The following is a 22,610-nucleotide window of genomic DNA, read 5'->3' as shown; positions in this document are numbered from 1 at the left end:
CTTTCCTTTGAAGGCTGGATACCGTTTCAGTGTGTGCACATACCACATTTTGTTCATCCATTCTTCTGGGTAGCTTCCATTAAATATAGTGAACAATTCTATGAACATAAATGTGCAAATGTGTCTTTGAGGCCCGTCTTACTCATCCTTTGACTGTGTATTTGGTAGCAAAGTCACTATCTCACATGGCAAATCTGTTTTTGAGGAATTGCTCACTATCTAGAGAAGACAGTGTACTAAGACAATTCTGTGCAGATCCCACCCCATTCTTGTTCCAGGAGCTACAGTCTCCCTCTGCTCTAATGTGGGGTGGTCCTGAAAAGGGCTGGGGCTCCCTCTCTGGAAGCACTAAAGGCTACATTGTAACCACATCAATCAACAACCTGTCCTGGAATCTAGTGGCCAGGGGAGGGACCTCAATCTTCTGTGGTCTCTGACACCATCTATCATTATGATAGCTTAGGTCACATTGTCATCTGATTTGTTCTCCCAACAGAAGTCAGCCCCTCAGCACATACACTTCTTTTTCACCTCTTCCTGTGGTCTAAATTCCCTCACTTGGTTAATTAGCATGCCTGGCACTGTAGCTTAAGACTTTAATCAGCGTGTGGTGCTTTTAATTAATCGTGTGGCTCTGCATCTGGAGTGGTTTGTGTTCCAGGGTCAGGAGAGGAACTGAGGTGGGGGGGGGGGAGGCAGCTTTATTTGGTGTCCAGTGTAGATAGAGATTCCAGACCCTGGGGAGAGAGAGGACTCATAGGGGCAAGGTGGTTGAGAAGCCATCTGGCCACCTTTGCAACATACTAGCAAGAGGTAAAAGGGAACCCAGGACTTTTGTGTATATATTTTGTAACTGAGATAAATGGCTGTACTAATTCCAGTTTGCAAAAGTAATTCTAAAGTGTCAGGAAAACTTCTGACACATTCTAGAATTGTCCACAGGAAGCAACCAAAGCTGTGGCTAGAGAAGATGGAGCCACAACAGCAGTGTTAGATCATGCTGGAGAGCAGGTTACCAGAGAGAGGGACTTCTGAGAATCCCTAGTCCCTGCCCTTCCCCAGGGAGGTCCTGCAAAGGGGAAAGAGATTATATCAATCCTTCAAAGGATAGCTGTTTTCTCTTGCCTATTGGAATTCTGGTATGGCTCCTTAATTTTTGCATCCATGCTTTAAAAGACTGGGGAACGTTTAGATCAACCTCATAAGCAAGTAGTAAAAATGGCATGATGCCTGGTTCGAACTAGCTGAAAGGAAGGTAAAGATCTCTGCCCTTTCAAAGAGAAAACTTTAGACTCCCAGGTCCTCAGGGTGTGTTTCTTGAAAGTCCCCAATGTCATGTTTACACATGCCCCTGAAAGTCTAACAGAGAGGAGTGCCTTGGATGAATTGGGTTTTGTCTAGACACTTAGAAGCAGCTGGAATATCAGATCCAAAAGGGATTCTAGAATGAGCCCATACCATTGCTTATTTTATAGATAACTGAAAAGAGACCCAGAGAGAATTGTTCAAGTTCATCTGGAGAGATGGGAGCAAAGCAGTAGCCAAGATCTAGCTCTCAAACTTTTGGAGATTAGATGTGTACCTGGTCCCGTATAGGTGTTTAGTTGAAATCAAAGAACAGCCTGGAGCTCATCTGGAAGCCAAGATAGGGTCTGAATTAGTCCAGGATGCTCAGGTAACTTGAGAGCCCTATCTGAAGTATGGACCAGTGAATGGCTTATGGGTTGATGTCACACTCAAAGAGGAACTAACATAATGAAAGAACAAAGAAGGGCTATGTCTGTTGCCTCCCAGTGTAGCTCCCCAGACATAGGAAGGCTCTGTGATGTCTCCATGACTTGGGAGAGTGGTCAGTGTACTGAGCTACAGGGGGTGCACATGAAAGCCTGTGTAAATCTTAACCATCACCTGTGAGGTGCTGGACCCCACACCCATTATGAATCCATTTTGTGGTCATATGCTTCAGGAATAGAAAGAATGGGAGCAGGGTTTAGCTCCATATTTAAGGGCAGGAAAACCAAGTCTCAGAGACAGCAAGGTTCTCATTGCTAGCAATGGCCAGCCGAGGATGCTTTGAACCTCCCTCTTCAGGCCCCAGCATCCTTTCCAACCAAACAGAAAGCGGCAGCTGTTTAAAATTAAGAGAAGAAGGATTTTATAATTCTGGGCTATTGACATTATTAAAAAACCACTTGCAAGTTATATTTAGAATGCAAAGGTTTCTGAGGTGTCTGGCTTACTCAGTGGCTGGCTCTTTCCTCAAAGTGGCATACCCAAGAACTCCAGAAAACACAAACACCCTGGAATCCCAGGAAGAAGTTCAGAACTCTAAGGCAAACCCTACAGTCCTGGGGTATACCGTAGAACTCGAGAGTATGCACCCCAGAAACCAAGCTAACATTCCAGAATCCCAGAACACACTCCAGCATCTCAGGGTATGCTCCAGAACTGCGGGGCATACCTTAGAGTGAACCCTGGAACCCCAGGGCCAGCCCTGGAATTTCCAGGGTATATTCCATGCAAGACAGATTATCAAACATGTCAATATGAAAAACTGGAGAGAGTGTTAGTTAAGTTTAGGCCAAGAAAATGCTTTTGATTGAACAAGCCATGATATTTTTTTTTCCTTTAAGCCCATGCAAAATATGGAGTGCCAGACAGGCAGCTGGAACCCATGAACACATGATTATGTACTTATGGTTCCCAACTCTCACCATCTATAGCCCCTTTTATTATATCTCCCCTCAGGGAGTCACATTTTTGAAAGATTCTGTCTACTAAACAAACTGCATTTATTAAGTAATAATATATTTCCTATTTTAATATGGGACACACATGAGTATGCATAACCACATAAAACAGCAACAATCCAATTTCCAATAGGCTTTTGGAAATATTGAAAATAGCTTACGAATCTCATTCCTACTCCTGAATCCCTAGGTGCCAGGGTCCTCTGGGTCGGGCACTATTATGCATGTGTTGATGTGACTAGAAGGTTTTTTGCTTAAGGAGGGGCAGAAAAATTAGTGGTAAGAGGAATAAGCTAAATTCCTAGCTGCCTGCAGAGGCAGCGATATAATTCATAAAACCTGATCATCAAACTTAATTATAAAGGCATTGAGGTCATGGGGAAATCACCTGGGCAATGAGAGAAATTATGATAAAATTCCAGGGGCCAGAGAGGTGGCTTAGTGGCTACTGATGCTCACTGCCAAGCCTGCTCGCCTGAGTTCTATCCCTAGAATCCCCATGATGGAAGGAGAAAATGAATCCTGAAGTTGATCTCTATCCCCCACATGCGTGCATGATAAATGTGTGCGAGTGTGCATGCATGAACACACACACAAATAAATGTGAAAAATACAGAAAATTCCAAATTCAAAGCCACGTCATAAGAGCAAGCCATAAAGGCCAAGGGGCGAAGCTGCGAAGAATGAGGAGAGACAGCTACAAAAAGATAGATAAAGGAAATGAGGAAATTAAGGGAAAGGAGCCCGTGGTGGGACTTGGAATTAATTATTAATTAATTCCAAAAGAGTGTGGAGACTAATTGAGCAGGCTCTGGTGCCAGTTTGACTGTGCGTGAGTTACAAGTAGCCCCTGCCAAGTGGACATAATTGTACAGCGCAGATGCTTTATGGAACAGCAGGGGAAACAGCCTCTGTACTCACTCATGAGCAGAGATGGTTCAGCCGGGTCAGCACGTACAATTTACTGTGTTAGTTCTCATGGTGGCTGTAGCTAGTTTGTCCTGCCATCTAGTCACCTAAAAGATTAGGCAAGAAGCCCTCCACTGGGATAAAAGTAGATAATATAAAATATCCCAAAATTTAAAAAAAAAAATTAAACTTTTTTTTTAAAAGAAGAAACTAGCAAAATGGAAAATAAAGACCAAGGTTATAAAAAGAAAATAAAAATTCCATCTGATCACGAGTGTCATCTTTAAATACCTACTACATAACTGGTACTTGGGCATCATGTAAGGCGACATCAAGGCTGCCATGGAGAACAAAGAAACTCAAACGATATTTAAGTGTGCGGAGGAAATGGAGGCATTTGAGCTAAGTGAAAATGTCATGTGGAACATTTTATGTTAACAAGCTGCTGCTGGAAGCGAATGTAAAGTCTCTGGGCTGGAGAGGAAGCCTCGAATCATGAAAAGGGTGTGGGTAGGGGGAAAATAGCCAGGCTGATCTTTGAAAGAACCGCAGTGAAATCAGTTTTTGGAGCAAGTCGGTCAACAGTACGAAGCAGGCAAAGGCAGAAGACAGCCACAGGGTAGATCCAGCACCTTGTTAAACAGCGAGGAGGAAGAAGAGAGAAGGGTGCTAGTTGGGGGCTCAGAACGCTCTGGAAAAAATAAAAGTGCTGAGACCTAACGGAAGGGGGGGGGTGAGAGAAAGTGAAACAAGATGGAGAGAGAATTCAACCTCACTGCTTTGATAGGAAGCAAATAGGCAATCGATTGAGTATTTGCAGAAATATTTGGGGGTGTGGGTAATAGGAAAATTTAAAAGTGTAGCATGTAAGTCTATTTTTATGGTATTTTATATGAAGTCAATGTGGCCTGTTTTCCAGATACATCTTAGATACATCTTAGAACCGAGAAAGTGGTTGTATCCTCAGGATGCTATGCAGTCACCTACTCCAATATGCCCCCCTCAAAGTCTCTTTGGTTCTGGGGCTCTAAGCTCCATTGCGCTCCTCTGGTATCTTGGGTGACACGATTAGATTTAGAATGGTAATCTTAGCTGTGAACCATCAGGACTCTGAAGATTGGTGACTGACCGTCTGGTCTTCGATGTGCTGTTCTAGCTTACCAGAGTTCCTGTGGAGTCCTGTGGGCAGTACCGGAGCTGTGGCGAGTGTCTTGGCTCAGGTGACCCCCATTGTGGCTGGTGTGTGCTCCACAACACGTGAGTACCATTGATTACTGCCTCCCGCCTCCTCCTGTTTCTTCCCAGGGGCTTGCACCCTCCTCTCTGTCTTCCTCTCACCCCATGCGCACTCCTTTCATCCTCACCCTTCCTTTCTTCCATCTGTCGCAAGCTTCATTGCTCTTTTGTTCGTTTTGGGGTCACTTTTACTTGTCCAGCTCCACTAAGATATATATGGCAATGGCACCATGGCATGATGACAGGTCAGAATATGGCAGTCACCCTGGCCATGACACCCTGAGGAAGCACAGAGATAGAATCCTGGACTTGTCCAACTTCAATTTACAGAGCACCCCTACACATCGTGACAGTACTTTCCCCCCTTGTATGTCTACTTTAGGGGGGACTCCATTTATTCTCTAGAAGACAGTAAATGTTAAAGTCATATTAAAGTGGAAATAAATAGTAACTTGATGACTGAACTGAGAGATGCAGTCAACTAGCCAGGAAAGAGGAAAGAACTGAAGATCATTGTTAAATTGTAATTAATTTTTATCTTATGTGTATTGGTATTTGGCCTGCATGTATGTCTGTGCACTATGTGTATGCTTGGAGCACTAGAGTCCAGAGAACAGCTCAGATCCCCAGAACTAGAGTTACAGATGTTTCTGAGCTGCTGTGTAAATGCTAGGAATTATATCTGGGTCCTCTGGCAGAATAGTTACCAACTGACCCATCTCTCTAGTCCCAAGATCTTTATTTTCCCCTCCTAACAGCCACCAGAGTTAGACCCCATCTGAATAGAATTTAGCCCTACTTTAGCTATGGTTGATATCTATGGCCACTTGAAACCTGGTATTCTCTGAGCTAGACACACACATTATAAAGTAAGATTTTAGTCTTCCCATTAACAACCTGAATTTCTTGGGACCAATGTCACTTATTGTAATTTTCAGTCATTTTAAACTATAAGAAATTGAAGGTGGGATCTTGTCTCTTTCCTCTTCCATAGACAGGAAATATTCTCTAGATTCTGACAGTTAAAAACACTCTCCTAATTTCTCATAAGTCTCTCCAAGAGAACAGCCAACTTTCTGGGTGTCGGACATAATGAGGCCTTGAGTCCTTAAGGGAAGGCCTGAAATGTGTTAGGGGTATTATAACAGAGAGAAATTGAGAACCATGGAGCCATGCTGAAATGCACACAACTCTAAGATAGGTTGGAAGCTGTGCTCAAGTGTACATCAAGGCCACTGGTAATAGTGCGGTGGAACCCAGCATTGCCCCTCCCCACACACCCACACAAAGGAGAATGGAGAGGCACATTTAGAATGCATACCAGCTCCTGTCAAGCCAGAAGAGTTCCCTAATGCTACCTTGTAAGGACAAAGGAGATATATTTCTTTTTCCTGCACATTAGAATCTCCCAGAAAAGGAATGAATGCATTCTTAACCTAATGCCTTCCTTGGGGACTTGGAAGCCACCTAGCTTACTGTTTGGTGGAACATGCTTAGTAGCTATAGCATTGTATTAGTGTTCCTCCAGGGCAAACAGAAAAGCTGACCCCTCCATGAAATCCTTTAGGACCAAAACACAGGTTTCTGTGTCCATGTTAATTTGTGTCATGATGCTATTCCGGCCTCAGATGGCACTGAGCTCAGTGAGAAGTTGCCTCCACGGCTGGGCTAAGCAAGTCTGAGAAGAATAAAAAAAAATCCCATACACTATCTCTATGGCCTCAGCTTCCCCTTTCTCTGACTCATATGGCAAAAAACAAGGGTAAACTAAAGCCAAATACTCAGGGTCATTCGTAAAGCAGGATATCCCATAGAGAAACCAGCAGTTTGTATCAGAATGTCCTAATGGAAACAGTCACAGACATGAATGCAATGTCTGACACAGAATTCAGATCCAAATCTCCCCAGCACTCTCCCTGTGGCCTGGAAAGAGGATGCGTGATTTGCCTACTTCACTCAGTTATAAGAGAATTGATAAGGCCAACTACTTGGGTCAGATGCTTTGTGGTTAGTAGACCCCTGGTAGGGTAGTCAAAGATCTCATAGGCTGCAGCAACAGTTGAGAGCTCCCAAGTGTCCTTCCTCTTGGGCTTTGGTAGACTCCAGTGATTTTCTAGATGGTCCTTGAATGGTGTGCTTGAATCCCTGAGGCTGTCACCATTTCAAGCTGTCTTTTCTTGGCTGGCAGATGTCCCTGCTGTTTCCCCTTATCTCCTTCAGCCTGGCATCACATCTCACCCCAGTCTGCATACTAGATGTCAAACCTTACTAAGAGCAGGGGCTGGACAAGGGTTGTCTTGTCTGCCGCCCAACACCAAGCTGCTGCTTCTGGGGCCTCTCTGCCCCAGGATCCACAGTGAGAACTACTATGTGGCTATGACAGGGGATCTTGTAATGATTGCTGAAATCAGTGCAGTCTAGTTCTCCTGTTTTGTACACTTGTGAGGCTGTGAGTACAGCTGATTTGTATTGTGTGTACTAGTGATATTCTATAAAGAACTGTGAATGAGTTAGCAAAGAAGCAAACCACTTCCCCTAAAAGGAATAGAGGGTCAGTCTACTGAAACCACTGGCCATATTCTTACCAATGAATTGATACATAACCTCATTTGTTCAACATCTGTATTGAGGTATCTTCCTCAGTAAATATTGTTAATTCATTAATGTTCAACTCGGCCAACAGAACTATAATTTCATACCCAGATGACATGCCTCATGATTTCCCTGCATATCCTTCCAGCTTGTGGGTTTACAGTTGGTTGAATGACGCTTCTTTAACATACACATATCACACCTTCCCTGTGTCACACCATGACCTCAGTGTGCTTAGGAATACTGGGAAGTAAATCCTTCAAAGTCAAACAAGTACAAAACTCGAAAAGTGTGGCACTAAGTAGGCCTCAAAGGACCCTCATTTATAATGCAGTTACTGAAACAGGAAGGCAGAATGTCACCTCTTCCTACTCTAGCTGGGAACATGTGACTTGAACCATTTCCCTCTCTGCATACTGTCATGAGAAACCTCAAAAATGCCACGAGGACAAGCTTCGGGGGCCACTTATAAGTGTTAACAGTTAGCTAGATTTGAAATATGGAATCTGCAAAGTATCGAAGGTTGGCCACAGCACTGTATGGAAGACCCTTGGCATCTACATTTGTAAGGAGGGAGAGCCATGGCTTATCGTGAAAACTCGAGGATGAGATGGATGATAGAGGTTGCTATGAGAGTCCCAGGACCTCAGCACCATCAGGGTGCTGCTCTCCATAGTATGAGTGGGTGACAAGGGCAGATAGGCAGGGACATTGAGCTGTACCCAGGGGTTTTGTAATCTCTTGGTGGGACACAGCCCATGAGTTCTCATAGGCCTAGACTACCAGTCACTGAACTACTCAGCAGGTCCTTCCCCTGCCCTCTCAGAGGTAATGACTAAGAATAGCGCCTGTGCATGGTGGGTGAACAAGGGCAGGTACTTGGGTCTCTAAGATACCTTTCATTGACACACAATTCTAAACTTATATGGAATCAAATGGATAGATGGAAGTGTTCTGTCTGAAAAACTTTAACATATGTAAACTCAGGTAGCCCAGGTAGACAACACCGCCTCCCTCTAGAAGGTCAGTACTACCTGTGGGTCTTGGTTCAGGTCAAACACAGAAGTTGCTCTTCCTGCCCTGCACTGCCCTGTCCTTTTCAGTGGGCACATCATGGACGTGTGTGATTTAGAGGCAACAAGAACGACATGGACAAAGCAAGAGAAAGGAGAGGGGTAGGTGTGAACAGGTAAAAGAGTGTGGGAACCAGTCTAGAGATGTTGGTCCTGAGAGGCTCTGCTAGGCAGGAAGCAAGAAACCAGCACTGGTAGCTTCAGCATTCCCTAAAGTACTGTGAACACACACACACACACACACACACACACACACACACACACACACACAAGTACATACTCATGAATACTTGGACACACACACATACACACACCCCTAAAACTAGTCCTACACTTTCTATGCTGAACACAGTGCTAGGCTCAGGGATGCAAAATTACTGTTATATTGTTTCTGCCCTGTAGCTTCTTGGGGACCAGGACTTTGGTGCAATGATGGGTTACAGGAATCAGCACGTTTATCCGGCTTCCATGCTGGGCAAGACTATGCTAACTGATAGCAGCCCTTGCCGCATGCCCCAGCAAGCTTGATCATCATGAAGCCCCTGGAAAAGAACAAAACAGGACCTTCCAAGTGTGAGGTTGAGTCTGCTTGTCTGTGTTCATAGTCACTTTTGACAACCTTTCCTGTGGTGGTAGAGTAAGAGTGTTTGTGTGTGTGTGTGTGTGTGTGTGTGTGTGTGTGTGTGTGTGTGTGTGTGAATAAGAGGGTGGGAGAAAGCCATAGAAAAGAAGCCAAAGGCACAAGAAGCCCTGAGGACAGAGCCTCTGCAAACAGGTGGCCCATGTCACTGAAAGAGCTGTTGTACCCGGGAGGTCACAGGAGGTTGTGGGCTGAGTAGGCTGAAGAGATGACACAGTTATTTCTTTCTGCGTTCCCTCCCTCTGCACTAGTGAATGTGTCAACGTGTGTACCTGCCAGCCCAGGGGTGAGGAGAAGTCCCCACACTGTGTTCTTTTACAGCCCCCGGCCCTGCCTGCAGGCCTGCCTGTCTTCCTAATGGCAAGGACGGCAAACAGAAAGATGCCGATGTATTCGGCCTGCAGTTTCCAGCCTGCATTCCCAGGCTTTCCTCTGTATGTGAGCCCACCTGTTCTGATCTGGGCAAAAGGGAATAAAACCAACCAAGCCCGGTCTGCCTTTGTCCCATCACAGCTGTCTCCTGTCGTGGGCCTGGAACACACCCTCCAGGCTTGGCAGGCCCTGAGCCCCCTCCCATCTTCCCCTGCCTTGGCACTATTCCCAAGCAAAGAATCCTATCTTAGTCTAGGTAGGTAACAGGATCCCACTGCCTGTGGCAGACCCAGCTCATTGATTGGCCCAGGCACTACCCTGCCTTGGAAGACTCGTGAGCACCACCATTGGGAAGATCATGTGCATAGGAGATGGCCTATGTTAGGAGAAGCCCCATCCCTCCCCAAGTGGGTGGCACAGGTGTTCTTGTAGTGTTTTGTCCACACAGGAGGGAGGGAGAAGAAAGGAAAATAGAAGGATAGTAAGAGATAAGAGGCTATCTGTGGACAGAGAGGTCCAGATTCCTTTCAAAAGGTCTGAGTGCTGGTGAGAGGAGCCAGCTTACAACCATGCTGTCAAAGCTGGAGGATGAGATGTGTAGGAAGCCACTTCTCAGATACAACTACGATGTCTGTGACCTGGTCAGTAGAGGCTGGGATTGGACCCCATGGCCTCCTTTCTAGAGCCCCTTCTCCTCTTTTCTTCCCCAGGATTGGAGTGCTTGGGCCAACCATTACAAGAAAGCTTTCCTTCCCTCCTTAGGGCAGCTTCACCACTGACTATGCATTGAGCCTGCCTGCCCACGAGTCACCTGGGGAAGTTCAGAGTGGTTTGTTCCCTAAGCAACATCTCTGATCATCTTCTAAGATGGTTTTACTCTAAGATATGAGTCAACCCTTGCTCCATGTCAGCATATCCCAGAGCCTTGTCTTGTTTCTTAACTTCTTGACCTACACCCTTAACCCTAACCTATGTCGAGGAATCTTCTAGGATTATATTCAACTCCATTCCCCATGGCTCAATAGTTACCCAGCTGCAAACTGATTTAAGAAAACTTGTTTTCCTTTCTTAACTCTTGACTCCTACCTTGTCCCCAGTGTGTGTGTGTGTGTGTGTGTGTGTGTGTGTGTGTGTGTGTGTGTGTGTGTGTGTGTGTTTCTGTGTGTATACACTCACAAGTTTAATAGATGCTTCATAATGTAAGGACAACAAGTAAAGAATGCCACCTCATGTAAATCAGAGAGGCTGGGGAGATGGCTTAGTCTATAAAGTTCTTGTCATGGAAGCTTGAGAACCTGACCTTAGATCCCTTGCACTTAAATAAAAAGCCAAGTGTGTCTATATGTTTCTGCAATCCGAGCATTGGGGAAGTAAAGACCGGGAGAATCCCTGGGGCCCACTGGCAAGTCAACCTAGCTGAATCTGTAAAATTCCCACTCAGTGATGAGTCCTTGTCTCAAAATATAAGTGGGTTTAGTAATCAAGGGAGACACTTTTGGTCCACATTGCCTTTGTTTTTATATGTGCATGCATGTATATGTACATCTTCATACATACATACATACATACATACATACATACATGTACAAACGTGCATACACAAGCATATAGCATATGAACATACAGCTTTATTATGGTTAGCTTACTGGCCTAACATCCTGGCTCTCCGGGGACATTCCAAAGAGCTGATTCTAAGGTTTAAATTTACACACACACACACACACACACACACACACACACACCAGAGGGCATACCAACAGACAGGACAGTGATAGAAACACAGAGAGAAAAACACATATACACAAACACACAGAGAGAAAGACAGAGAGAGAGAGACAGAGAGAGAGAGAGAGAGAGAGAGAGACAGAGACAGAGACAGAGACAGAGAGACAGAGACAGAGACAGAGACAGAGACAGAGACAGAGAGAAGAGAGGGAGAGGGAGAGGGAGAGAGAGGGAGAGTGACAAACCACACTGGTGCTTAGACAGAGGAGCAGCATGATTGCACAGAGCAGTGTTTCCCTGTACCAAGCCTGTTGTACCTTATGACACTAAGGACCTGAAAACACCAGGACATTGGATGAAGTACCTAACAAAGATGATCAGAGTCAATCATAGCCACTGTTTCAAGTGTCTCACATAAAAAGCAATGTCTTCCTCAGTACAGACTGTTGGAAATAAAATAGATCTTCCAGGATGCATCTTTGCCTTCTCTGGATCTTCTTCCTACTGCTCCTCATCTGCCAACTCCAGCTTACGACCTACCTGCTCTTTCATATTTGCTTGCCTCTGTTACATTGTGCCTGTGACAGCCCAGTGTGCCATGGTGGGAATATGTGGTAGAGAACATGTGGCAACTGGAAAGCATAACAACCCTGGTCTCATAGCCTCTTCAAAGCTCTTCCCCCATATCCTAGCTTCATTGTACCAAGCCCTATCTTCTAAATGTCCCTCCACTTCCTGATAGTACCATAGACCAGGAAACAAAGCTATAACACATGAATCCATAGGAAACATTGAAGACCTAAACAATAGCTGGGGTCATCTGGAAGACCACCTGACCTCCTCCTCCTCCTCCTCCTCCTCCTCCTCCTCCTCCTCCTCCTCCTCTTCCTCCTCCTCCTTCTTCTTCTTCTTCTTCTTCTTCTTCTTCTTCTTCTTCTTCTTCTTCTTCTTCTTCTTCTTCTTCTTCTTCTCCTTCTTCTGTTTCATTATGATCTAAGCACAGAGCTCCTACTGATTCAGTTCAAGCATAGGACAAGGTCAAACCATAGTGCTGAGGGTTGGAGACCATCTGATGGTGAAGATGGAAACAGGTTCTGATTTCTGAGCCCAGTGGGCCCACACTGAAGAGTCTGGGAAGACCACCTAGTTGTGATCTCTCCAGCTAGGAGGCATACCTGAGCCAGCCGATCAGAGAACCTGGTTTCCATGCTGAAGTCTGTTTGCTTGGCCAGCAGCACTGGGAGTTAATATTTCCCTGTGTGTTTAGGAATTAATTTCTACTAAACGTAATCACCACCACTCTCTTTCCCTCTCACTCACCCCCTTCCTTTCTCCATTCCTTTCCCTTCTAATTTTCCACTTGGCTGGGAATTCTCCAGCAGTGAAAGTTCAGGCTTAGGGGAGGGCGGAGGTAACTGCTTCATTAGAGAGGATAATCTCATTGGAGCCACTGGCTTGAATAATAACCCCTTGCAGAGGCCTGGGGTCTTTCTCCCTGGAGCTGTTAGAACCTCTGGTCTAGGGCTGTAAGGGCCCAGTGCACAGGAAGTAGAATGAGAATAGGAGGGAAGACTGCTCAGTAAGGAAGACCTTAAATCAGAGGCTAAGGGGAGGTGGGTCCCATTGGGGCCTGCTGGTCACCTGCACATCTGTAATTGGGACAGAGGCAACTTTAGGTATAAGAGAGACAAGTGCCTGAAAACTCAGTTGCATAGCATATGTTTTTTGAGTCTGCAAAAGTACCAATTCCCCTACATGAGAAATGGATGAAGCTAGATCTTGATGCCTCTATTGCAGAATGGAGAGCGATACCTTCCCACGTACTGGAGCCCTTGGTGGGAAGCAATTCAGGAGCTCATCTAAAGCCAGAAATTAACCCTTTTCACATTTCCTAACTCCGGCCTGAGCCACTAGAAAACCACAGTCCTCAAACAGCCAGGGGCTATTACCTTGACGGACCCCATAAGACATCAGAAGCTGCGGTCCTTCCTCTGCCATTATCCCATCACATTTAAGGTCAGTTGTCTGTGCTTTTAGACATGGTAGCCTCCACCCTTCTGAACCATGCAGGATGGTAGAAATGTCAAAACACCCCTGGTTCTGACCTTAAGCTTAACTTTCCACTGAGAGGGAGCTGAGTTCTCAATATGCTTTGACAGCTAGGAAGAAAACAAAGCTATAACCCATAGCATGCTTTCTCTCCCCTGTCCTTCCTGGCCTCTGAACCTCCCTCCACCTTCACTATAAGGAAAGCTGCTACAGCCTTCCCTTCTCTCTTTGATGTGCCCGATGGAACGTTCTGCATCAGCTGCAGCTTAGAGCCATGGAATGGGGAGTTAGGGAAGTGATGGGCTTACAATACCAGCTCACACTTGTGGACCACTCTCCTTATAACTGCTTACTGCCTTCTATCTCATGAAGTCTTTAGGAACCTCTCACTGTTTGCTACTATGTTGCTCCCATTTTCTAGAAGAAAAGACTAAGGCTTCAAGAGGTTAAGCATTTGGCCTTGGTGCTTAAAGCTGTAAGTCACGCATGGTTTTCTGTATGCAGTACTTTTCTAGAACTGCAGCAAGTTGCAGCCTTGGGAATCTGAGTAGCAGCAAACAACACAGGTCAGACCTGTCCCTGCTCAGCTACCTGTGCCCCCCCCCCCAACCTGAGATAGAGATAGAGCCCATCTATTCTATTTAGTGACTTCCGGTGATGTTTGGACAGGAAGCAGCTCTACCTGCTCCCCTAACACAACACACTCTTCATAATTTAATCAAAGATACCTTTTTCCAGATCTACTGATTCATCTTGAAAACAAGAACTTCAAAGTTGGGGAGTCAGTGAATAATTGAAGCCATACCCGTTCTCTGGGTCTGCTGCTAATGGGCATAATAACACTATTAATAGCAATGTCAGTTCAGACACTCTGCAAAAGTCCATAACATTAGCCTAATGGCTAAAAGTAATGGAGTCCTTGCTGAGGAGCTGGTAAATTAACTCCCAAGACTTAGAGTCAGACACTCTTGTGGCCAGTGGTTTGCTCCAGCAGCCCAAGGAATCTGTGGGGACTCCCAGACTCACTCCTGATGTTTCCCTCCTGATCTGGAGGCCTCTTGAATTCATGCCAGGGATTTCAGGATTGTCTAACAAGTATCCATGATAGTCAGGTGCTTTCTGGTGAACCTAAGAGGAATGGTGGAGAGGAAATGTTTAAAGAGCCTTAGTGGTATAAGAGAAGCAATAAGGCTAGGAACATGGTTTAGTCTGCACGGGGCAAGGTGGGAGGGTGGAGTTTGATGGATCTGTGCCCTCACTTCTTAGTCTGGAAGCTTCTAGAAGCTTAGCGTAGTTGTAAGGAGCAGAGGCTCTGAGTTTGCCTGGGCTTGGTATGGGCTCAGATGAGCTATGACGTGGATGAAGAAGTGTCTTACCATCCCCTTCTATGGTATTCTGACCTCTAAGACAAGTTGGACACAGGAAACATAAATAGTACAGAGTGTAAAACCTTAGCACCATGTAAGCACACCGTAACTAGTGGTTGTGATTGCATCATAGAGAGATGGGGTGACTTTCGTGTCTGCTTGGTGACCCCTTTCTTTTCTCATCTTCCTTCCAAGGCAGTTTTGGTTGTCACCTTTCGTGCTTTCTCATTAGTCAGCTAAACTCTCATCTCCAGCTATGCACTTGGAGGCCATGCGCCCAGCAGAGGCTAAGGTGTCTTCTTTTTTCCTCCAACTGGGAGGACCAGAGCTTCCTCTAGGACTAAGAGTTGGCCCACAGGCCACAGGGAAAACCCCAGTACCTCTAGTCCCTTCCTTTCTTACTCCACCCCCACAGCTGCCTTTCCAGAAGGACATTCTCCTCCCATGTCCCTCCCCATGTTATTCCCTATCCCTAGCTACTGTTTCCTTTTTTTCCCCCTCTTCCCAGACCTCCCTCAACAGCTCCTAACAACATCCTTTTCTATTTGGCCCAAAGAGACTAGCCATGCAGGAATGATTTCCAGATAGTCCCGTCTTATCTCAGCCTGTCCCTCTGGAGCACCTCACCAGCCTGTGCTTCACAATGTAATCCATATTCCAGAGCATCCAAATCCTGGCCTCTGGACACAACTCTGTATTTGTAAGGTTTATCTGGCTCGGGTTAAATGTTCTTCTCTGAGCTCAGATACCTTCATGCAGTGAACATGGGGATGTACACATTTGGGCACAGACTTTGGTTTTCTGTGCATCTTTCTCAAGCCCTTGTCAGTAAAGTCTGTTAAAAGCCAAGGCCACATTAGATGTGGTGCACTTGTGACACAGTAGCCTTTGTACAACACGGGCATTAAACAGTGACAGAGACCTTATGGAGCAGTTCCCCAGTGCCACAGAGATGGAATTCTGGTGCTCTACTGCTATGCTCTATTCCTTTTATCCCCTCTGTGCTCTCTCTCTCTCTCTCTCTCTCTCTCTCTCTCTCTCTCTCTCTCTCTCTCTCTCTTTTTCTCTCCCCCCCCTTTCCTACCTACATTTCTCTCCTTTGCTAGAATGTGTGCAGAGGATTCCAAAAGACAGAGGACAATGTTTCTTCTCTTGAGAATCTCTTCCTTTGTAGGAGTGGGCTACTTTTATCTCAGTAATTATAATAAAACATAAAACATAAAAAGTTTTAGACTGTAAGAAACTCCAGGGTGCTATAGAGAAATAAGGAGATAATTCATATCTGCCTGGAGTCAGGACAGAGGGATTGCAGGTACAAAAGAGCTAAAGTACTCTGTAAATCTCGATGGAACTGGATGGGTTAAAAGGTGTGGAAACGCAGACAGAACGGCATATACCAAGGCAAAACCATATATATTTTGTACTATACACATATATGGGAAGAAGTGAGGTTTGCTAAAGAGGGGTGCAGAGTGTCAGAGGTGAATGTGCTGTAGATTAGACTAAGACTCTTTGTGTGACTTTGAAGGAAGTGGGGGGAATTACGGTTGACTTGAGATTATTTTTTTTGGTAATTTTAGGGATTGCTGCCTTTTTCCAAAGCTAATCATGATAAAAGATGACCAACCTTGAAGAAGGAAACAAAATCAGCACTTCAGGTTTAGATAGGCCCCAAGAGCATCTGAAGATGTTTGCCTCTTTCTGGACCAATCCATCTTTGTGTGTCCTTGCCAGGTGCACCCGGAAGGAACGGTGTGAACGCTCCAGAGAACCCCGAAGGTTTGCCTCAGAGATGAAGCAGTGTGTCCGGCTGACGGTCCATCCCAACAACATCTCTGTCTCTCAGTACAACGTGCTGGTAAGGGGGGGGGAAGGTCAGACTCCGGGAAGAACTCTCCCCAGCAATAAGCACCAAGGCCTCTCAGGGGCGCCTCTCAGGGGTGGGATGTTAGCCAAGAAGTGTCTACTAGGGGCACAAGAAAGGGTAATGGGCAAGAAAATTAAAGAAAAGGTTCCAATCATCAGAACAAGGAAATGACCATACCATACCAAAGGTGGTCGAGTAATACAAAGTAAGGCTACACTGAGATTCCATCTCACTCAAGTCAGAATGGCAATCGTTAGGAAAGCAAATAAAAACAAATGCTCATAGAAATTTAAACGAGGGGCCGGAGAGATGGCTCAGAGGTTAAGAGCAGTGTCTGCTCTTCCAGAAGTCCTGAGTTCAATTCCAGCAATCACATGGTAGCTCACAACCATCTGTAATGGGATCTGATGCCCTCTCCTAGTGTGTCTGAAGATAGTGACAGTATACACTACATACATGAAATAAGTAAATAAATCTTTAAAAAAAATAAATTTAACCGAGTCTAGGCACTATGGAAATCAGCACAGAGGTTCTTTGAAAGACCAAAGATAGATTTCCCCTCCCCACATATGACCCAGATATAATACTCACTCCTGGCTATGAGATACTTGAGCAGTGATGTCTTTTTGTAGGACTATTAATAACTGCTAATTTGTGGACCCAACCTAAGTATTTGTCAACCAAGGGCTGAATAAAGAACTAGGGTTTATTTACACAAAGAAATCGTTTTCTTTTCAACCATAAAGAACACATCCATGTTATTTGAAAAAAAAAATGGGTGCAAAAAGATCATACTCTTAAGTGAATTTAAATCTGTCTTAGAAACACAAATACCATGTTTTCTCTCATTTGTGGGTCTTGGGTATTAAAGAGACATAACATCATATATTTATATATAACATAAAAATGGAAGCTCTAAGAAGGGAGAAAATAGGCCTAACAGGAGAGCGAGGGATGAAAAAGAAGATAGTGGAGCATGGGGTAATGTATGCAAAATACATTTTATATATGCAGGAAAATAGTATTGCATGACCAAGCATAATAAAAGGTGTAATACTTTATTATAATCAAATATTCAGCGGGTATACCTAACTACCTATTAACCAGTTTGAGATTAGTTGGTGTGCAAGTGAATATGGAATGATGGAATAAGACCATGTAGCAATGAGTGTTGGCAATGATCTCTTTATCTATAAAGGGAGCAGTGTAGGTACGTTGGGGGAATGGGATGCAGACCCTGACTTCTAGCACTAGGACTTTGGCGGTTAGTGTTCTCAATTTACCAGATGGAAGAGGTGTCCCATCAGCCAACCTGGTCCTGTTCAGAATTCTTCTAGCACACAAATCCCCTAAGTGTTCCCACTTTCTGGGACCAAATCCATTCCGATCCAAGTAGGTTTCTTGAGTCTCTATCTCTACCTCCCACTGCCTTCTCTACAGCACTCTTGTAACAAGCTGGTTTATGTTAATAATTCTTCTTCCTTTGTCTGTTTCTTTCTCTTTCTCCTGCTTTCCTTCCTTTCTTTCCCCATTTCCCCACCCACCCACCCTTCTCTTTTCCCCTGCCTGGCTCTGTGGTTCACAGCTGGTCCTAGAGACATACAATGTCCCGGAGCTGTCAGCAGGTGTCAACTGTACCTTTGAAGATCTGTCAGAGATGGATGGGCTGGTAATAGGCAATCAGATCCAGTGCTACTCCCCTGCAGCCAAGGAAGTGCCCCGGATCATCACAGAAAATGGTGAGCAAGTGGTCCCAGGAGGCAAAGTTGGGTGGCAGACTTTTCATTGTGCCTGGGTAGCAGAACTCATGACAGATGTGGGGTATTGATGGAGCCTAAGGGCAGGAATAAGTCAGAATGGGGAGTGGGCAGATGGCTAAAAGAGATAGGGGTGAGATTTTTCTCCTTTGCCCTTGGAAATGAACTGGTACAGTCCTTCTGTCTCAGCCCCAGCTTAGAACCAAACTTCTACCTCATCCTACATGAGGAGGAGCTACAGAGAAGGTAGGTAGAGGCAAGTCTAGAACAGTAGTGGTGTGTGTAGGTGGTGGTCTGCTCATTTAGCTAGGCTAGAGGAAGAGTAGAAGAGGGATGCTAGCCTGCAGCAAGGATATGGTGGGGCAGGTCCAATGGTGCCATGATGATTGCTTCACACTCACATGGCTGGGTCTCTGACTGTAGAGCACTTTCTCCCTACTCTCCCACACATAGCTGCCTGTTGCTTATAACCAACTATCCTGGGAAGGGTGTGAGTGGACACAGGCTAGACACACGTAATGGACAGGCTGGCTGGGTAGAGTGATTCCATGTTGTCCGTCCCATGTGGGTTTGTCACATTTATTCAGAGCTGGTTGATTAATGAGACTCTTGGGAAAGGCCGAGAACAAGGCTGGAAGCAGGGTCTAGGGTCAGAGCTGTGAATTAAACATGGGCTCCAATGGCTCCTTGGAGCCAGCTGAGGAATCTAGTATCTCTTACTCCATGGAGCCGAGTTCCACAGAGGATGTAGTATTGGGACCAGGTCCCTCTGCTCAGAGATGAGGTGAGCTTGTATGGGCACACATTTATACATATAGGCAATGCCACTCATGAACACTGGCAATGGTTTCCCCGAGGGACTACATTTTAGTCTTCCCTGGCTACTTATTATTCTGATTCCATGAGACTTTCAGGCACGGCTCATGAGGACATTTGACTGTGTGTGTGTATGTGTGTGTGTGTGTGTGTGTGTGTGTGTGTGGTGTGTGTGTGTGTGTGTGTGTGTGTGTACATAAGTGACTGGGGGGGGTGTCTAGTAGCATAACAGAGAAGGGAGAGTAAACCCAATTTGTTTTGCTTGTGTGTATATGTGTGTGAGGGATCCATCCTGGAACTGAATCTTGAGAGGCCTATGAAAGCTGACAGCATCCCAGAGGAAGTGGCTCTCTTCCCCAGAGTACATTACTGCTAATGGGACTTTGGCTTGGGTTTTGAACTTCCCCTGGCCCCCATTGGTGGGCTCTGCCTTATAGGGGACCATCATGTTGTCCAGCTGCAACTCAAGTCAAAGGAGACTGGGATGACCTTCGCCAGCACCAGCTTTGTCTTCTACAACTGCAGTGTCCACAATTCGTAAGTGTCCCGGTGTTACTCAGCTTCCTGTCCCTAGGGTAAAAGTTCATGCAAAGCTCAGAAGACCTCATTATGATTTCAAGGAACCACTGTATGGAGGCTTACAAAGGTGCATCCTTAACACTAGAAGATGGGCCTCTCTCCTGTACCTATAGTGTGAATGGAAAGAGACTAGAAAGAGACAAACTGGAGAGCATATGGCATGAGCCCTGCCAATCCCTACCCTAGGCATCTTCTCTGGCACAAATCTTCTACCCTGATTCCCTTCCCATTGTCTACTAGAGATGACAAAGGAAAGAAGTTCACACCTACACAGAGGAGAAACCAGAGAAGGGAGGGGAGCCTTTACATGTATTCAGGAGAGGTCAGAAGGTCTAACAAGTCAACTCAATGCCCAGCCACCCTGTAGGCTGGGTCAGGACTTAGGTTGATAGGTGCAAAAGGAAGGTGAAAAGGCAGAGTGGCTGAGGCCCTGCAATAAAGACATGGGAGCCTGGCTCTAACTTTGTTTGACTTTGGCATATCCTCCCTCTAAATAGTAATAGTAATCATGGACAGAAAATTAGCTAGGGTTGCAGAGAAGAATGTTTGAAACACACATGGCCTGACCCCCAACATTTCTGCATGTTTTAACATGCTGTTCTGCATTCCTCTTGTCACAGGTAGGCATCTAACATGACACTTGGGGGCTCTAAGTGGATAAAATAAATGAGGGCCTATGAAGGCTATCTATGAGACTAGAAGTTAGCTCATTTTGGGACCTCGGGAAGGAATCCCGACTCTTGCCCAGCCAGAGCCCAGCTGCTTCAACATCAGGGTTTTCTTCACACTGCTTGCCATGGAGTTGCCATGTCAACTCTTAATGGCATTCTGTCCATAGTTTTACTCATCAGATGGAGGGTTCACAAATTCATAAGACCACAGCATTCAGACCCTGCACTCTGCTGGAACCAATACCTGCCCAATTGCTTGGTCAAGGATTGCAGCCTCATGGAAGAACTTGATGTTTAATAATGAGATAGAACACCAAGAGCCTAGGAGAATCCCAGCACTGAGGTTTATAAAACAAGGGGCCCAGAGGGGCCGACTCTCCTTTGGTCAAAGGTTGGTCAAGTAGAGAAAATAGAAAGGCCTTACAGACAGTGGAACAGCCTGCCAGGATCAGCTCTGCCTGCATAGCAAGGCTTTTGAGCTTGGAACAACAGGAAACCATGTTGGGCTTTTTGAACAATAGAAAATTTTTTACAAAATTGCCTGTCTCCTGGAGGTTAGGAGTGGGGTTGGCAAGTGCTGGGCCACATAGTGTAAAGAATGCAGCTTCAGTAGCTTCTGCTGTTACCAGAACATTGGTGTTACATATGTAGCAGTGAGGCAATTTGAGTTAAAACCTGGTTTTGGCTTTGTCTTAGTTACTATAGACTCTGCTCCTTGTTGATCTCCTATTTAGCAAAGGACCAGATCAACAATGGCTGGAGAGGGAGGCTCACAGGGTTCCAGCTCTGACTGAGGAGTTCATCCCATGAGGTCTTGAGAAGGATGGGTTCGTGTGAGACTTTCATTTGTTCATCATTCAAGGGTCGTCTCTCTCAATAGCAAAATGTTCTGCTAGATTCTAAAGACAGCTTTGATGGGGCTGAGTTTCTAACATGTGTGCTGCTTCTCTGTGCCCAGATGCCTGTCCTGTGTGGAGAGCCCGTACCGTTGCCACTGGTGTAAATACCGGCATGTTTGTACTCACGACCCCAACACATGCTCCTTCCAGGAAGGCCGAGTGAAGCTACCTGAGGTAGGTGCCAGCAGTGGTGTGATGAGAGACATTGCTTGTAAGCACAAAACACAAATGCAACCCATCTATTGAGAGGAAAAACCAAGAGAAGCTCCTAGAAGTCTATTCCTCTCTCCCTAACCTTGGCTCTTCAGGTGTGGTGCATAAAAGCAATGGACAAGCTCAGCCCTGCACAGGTGTCATGGTTCTGGCTCAGCCCAGAAGGTTTGGGTACAAATATAGTGTATGAATATCTTCTGTAGTTCTTGCCTTCTTCCAAGGGAATAGGAAGGACATGAGTCAGACAGTCAGAGGGCCCACCCTGGCATGAGAAGCTGGCACCAGGCTGGCAGTCTTAACTACGTGGCTGGGTCTTGACCTTGGGGACAGGAACAGAAGAGCAGTTCAATTCCCTTGGAGGAAAGTGTCAAGGCTCCTGGAAAAACCCATCTGAAATCTGCCTGGAGCATGACAGAAGTCAGAGAAAATGGCTTTCAGGGTCTCTTCCTGCTCGCAACATAGTGAGCCTGAGCAAAGTTTTAGGAGCAGAAAGGCCATGGCTGATAGGAAAATGGGAACAATGGACTTCGTGGACTGCAAGTGCTTCTTGCAGGAGGTCTTCTTCTTCTTCTTCTTCTTCTTCTTCTTCTTCTTCTTCTTCTTCTTCTTCTTCTTCTTCTTCCTCTTCTTCTTCTCTCACTTGTCCCTTTCCTGTTTCTTTTGTGACGAGGTTGTCCTAGATGCTTCGAAAGGAAGATTAAAATAGCCAAAGAAAGCAAAGTAAGAGCTACCAAGCATCCCAGAAGATGTGACAGCATCTTCTTAGGAGAAGCACTAAATGGGAACTAAGTAAATAAATGTTTCTGAACTATTGACTGAGTCCCTGAGAGGAGGTTATTGTTTTCAGAACTCAAAACAGAATCCTGACTTACTAGTGGAAATGTAGCCTTTAAAAAAAAAATACCATTAGCTTTTTGTTTCAGGACATAAGCTATAGCAGAAATAAAGGATACAAAGGGAATGTATGCAACAGAAAGAGGGTCTTCTAGTCCCGGGCTAGTCATCTAAATGTCTGCTATTGTGGTAACCATTGCAAATGCCTGTGAGAAATCAATTGAAAAAGAGGAAAGACTGGGGCAGAAGGATTTTAAAAGC

General features: G+C 45.4%; 1 protein-coding gene across 1 annotated transcript in view; it reads left to right on the top strand.

Moving 5' to 3' along the window:
• The window catches only part of Plxna4 (plexin A4), a 443,650-nt gene that overhangs the window by 332,208 nt on the left and 88,832 nt on the right, over nt 1-22,610 (top strand). The window contains exons 5-9 of the mRNA NM_175750.3: nt 4,816-4,916; nt 16,448-16,571; nt 18,166-18,319; nt 19,591-19,690; nt 21,362-21,476. Coding sequence (NP_786926.2) covers nt 4,816-4,916; nt 16,448-16,571; nt 18,166-18,319; nt 19,591-19,690; nt 21,362-21,476 — 594 coding nt within the window. The remainder of the gene's footprint in view (nt 1-4,815; nt 4,917-16,447; nt 16,572-18,165; nt 18,320-19,590; nt 19,691-21,361; nt 21,477-22,610) is intronic.

Source organism: Mus musculus, chromosome 6 (genome assembly GCF_000001635.26).
Source record: "Mus musculus strain C57BL/6J chromosome 6, GRCm38.p6 C57BL/6J".
Classification (NCBI taxonomy): domain Eukaryota; kingdom Metazoa; phylum Chordata; class Mammalia; order Rodentia; family Muridae; genus Mus; species Mus musculus.
This window is presented reverse-complemented; position numbering and strand designations above follow the sequence as displayed.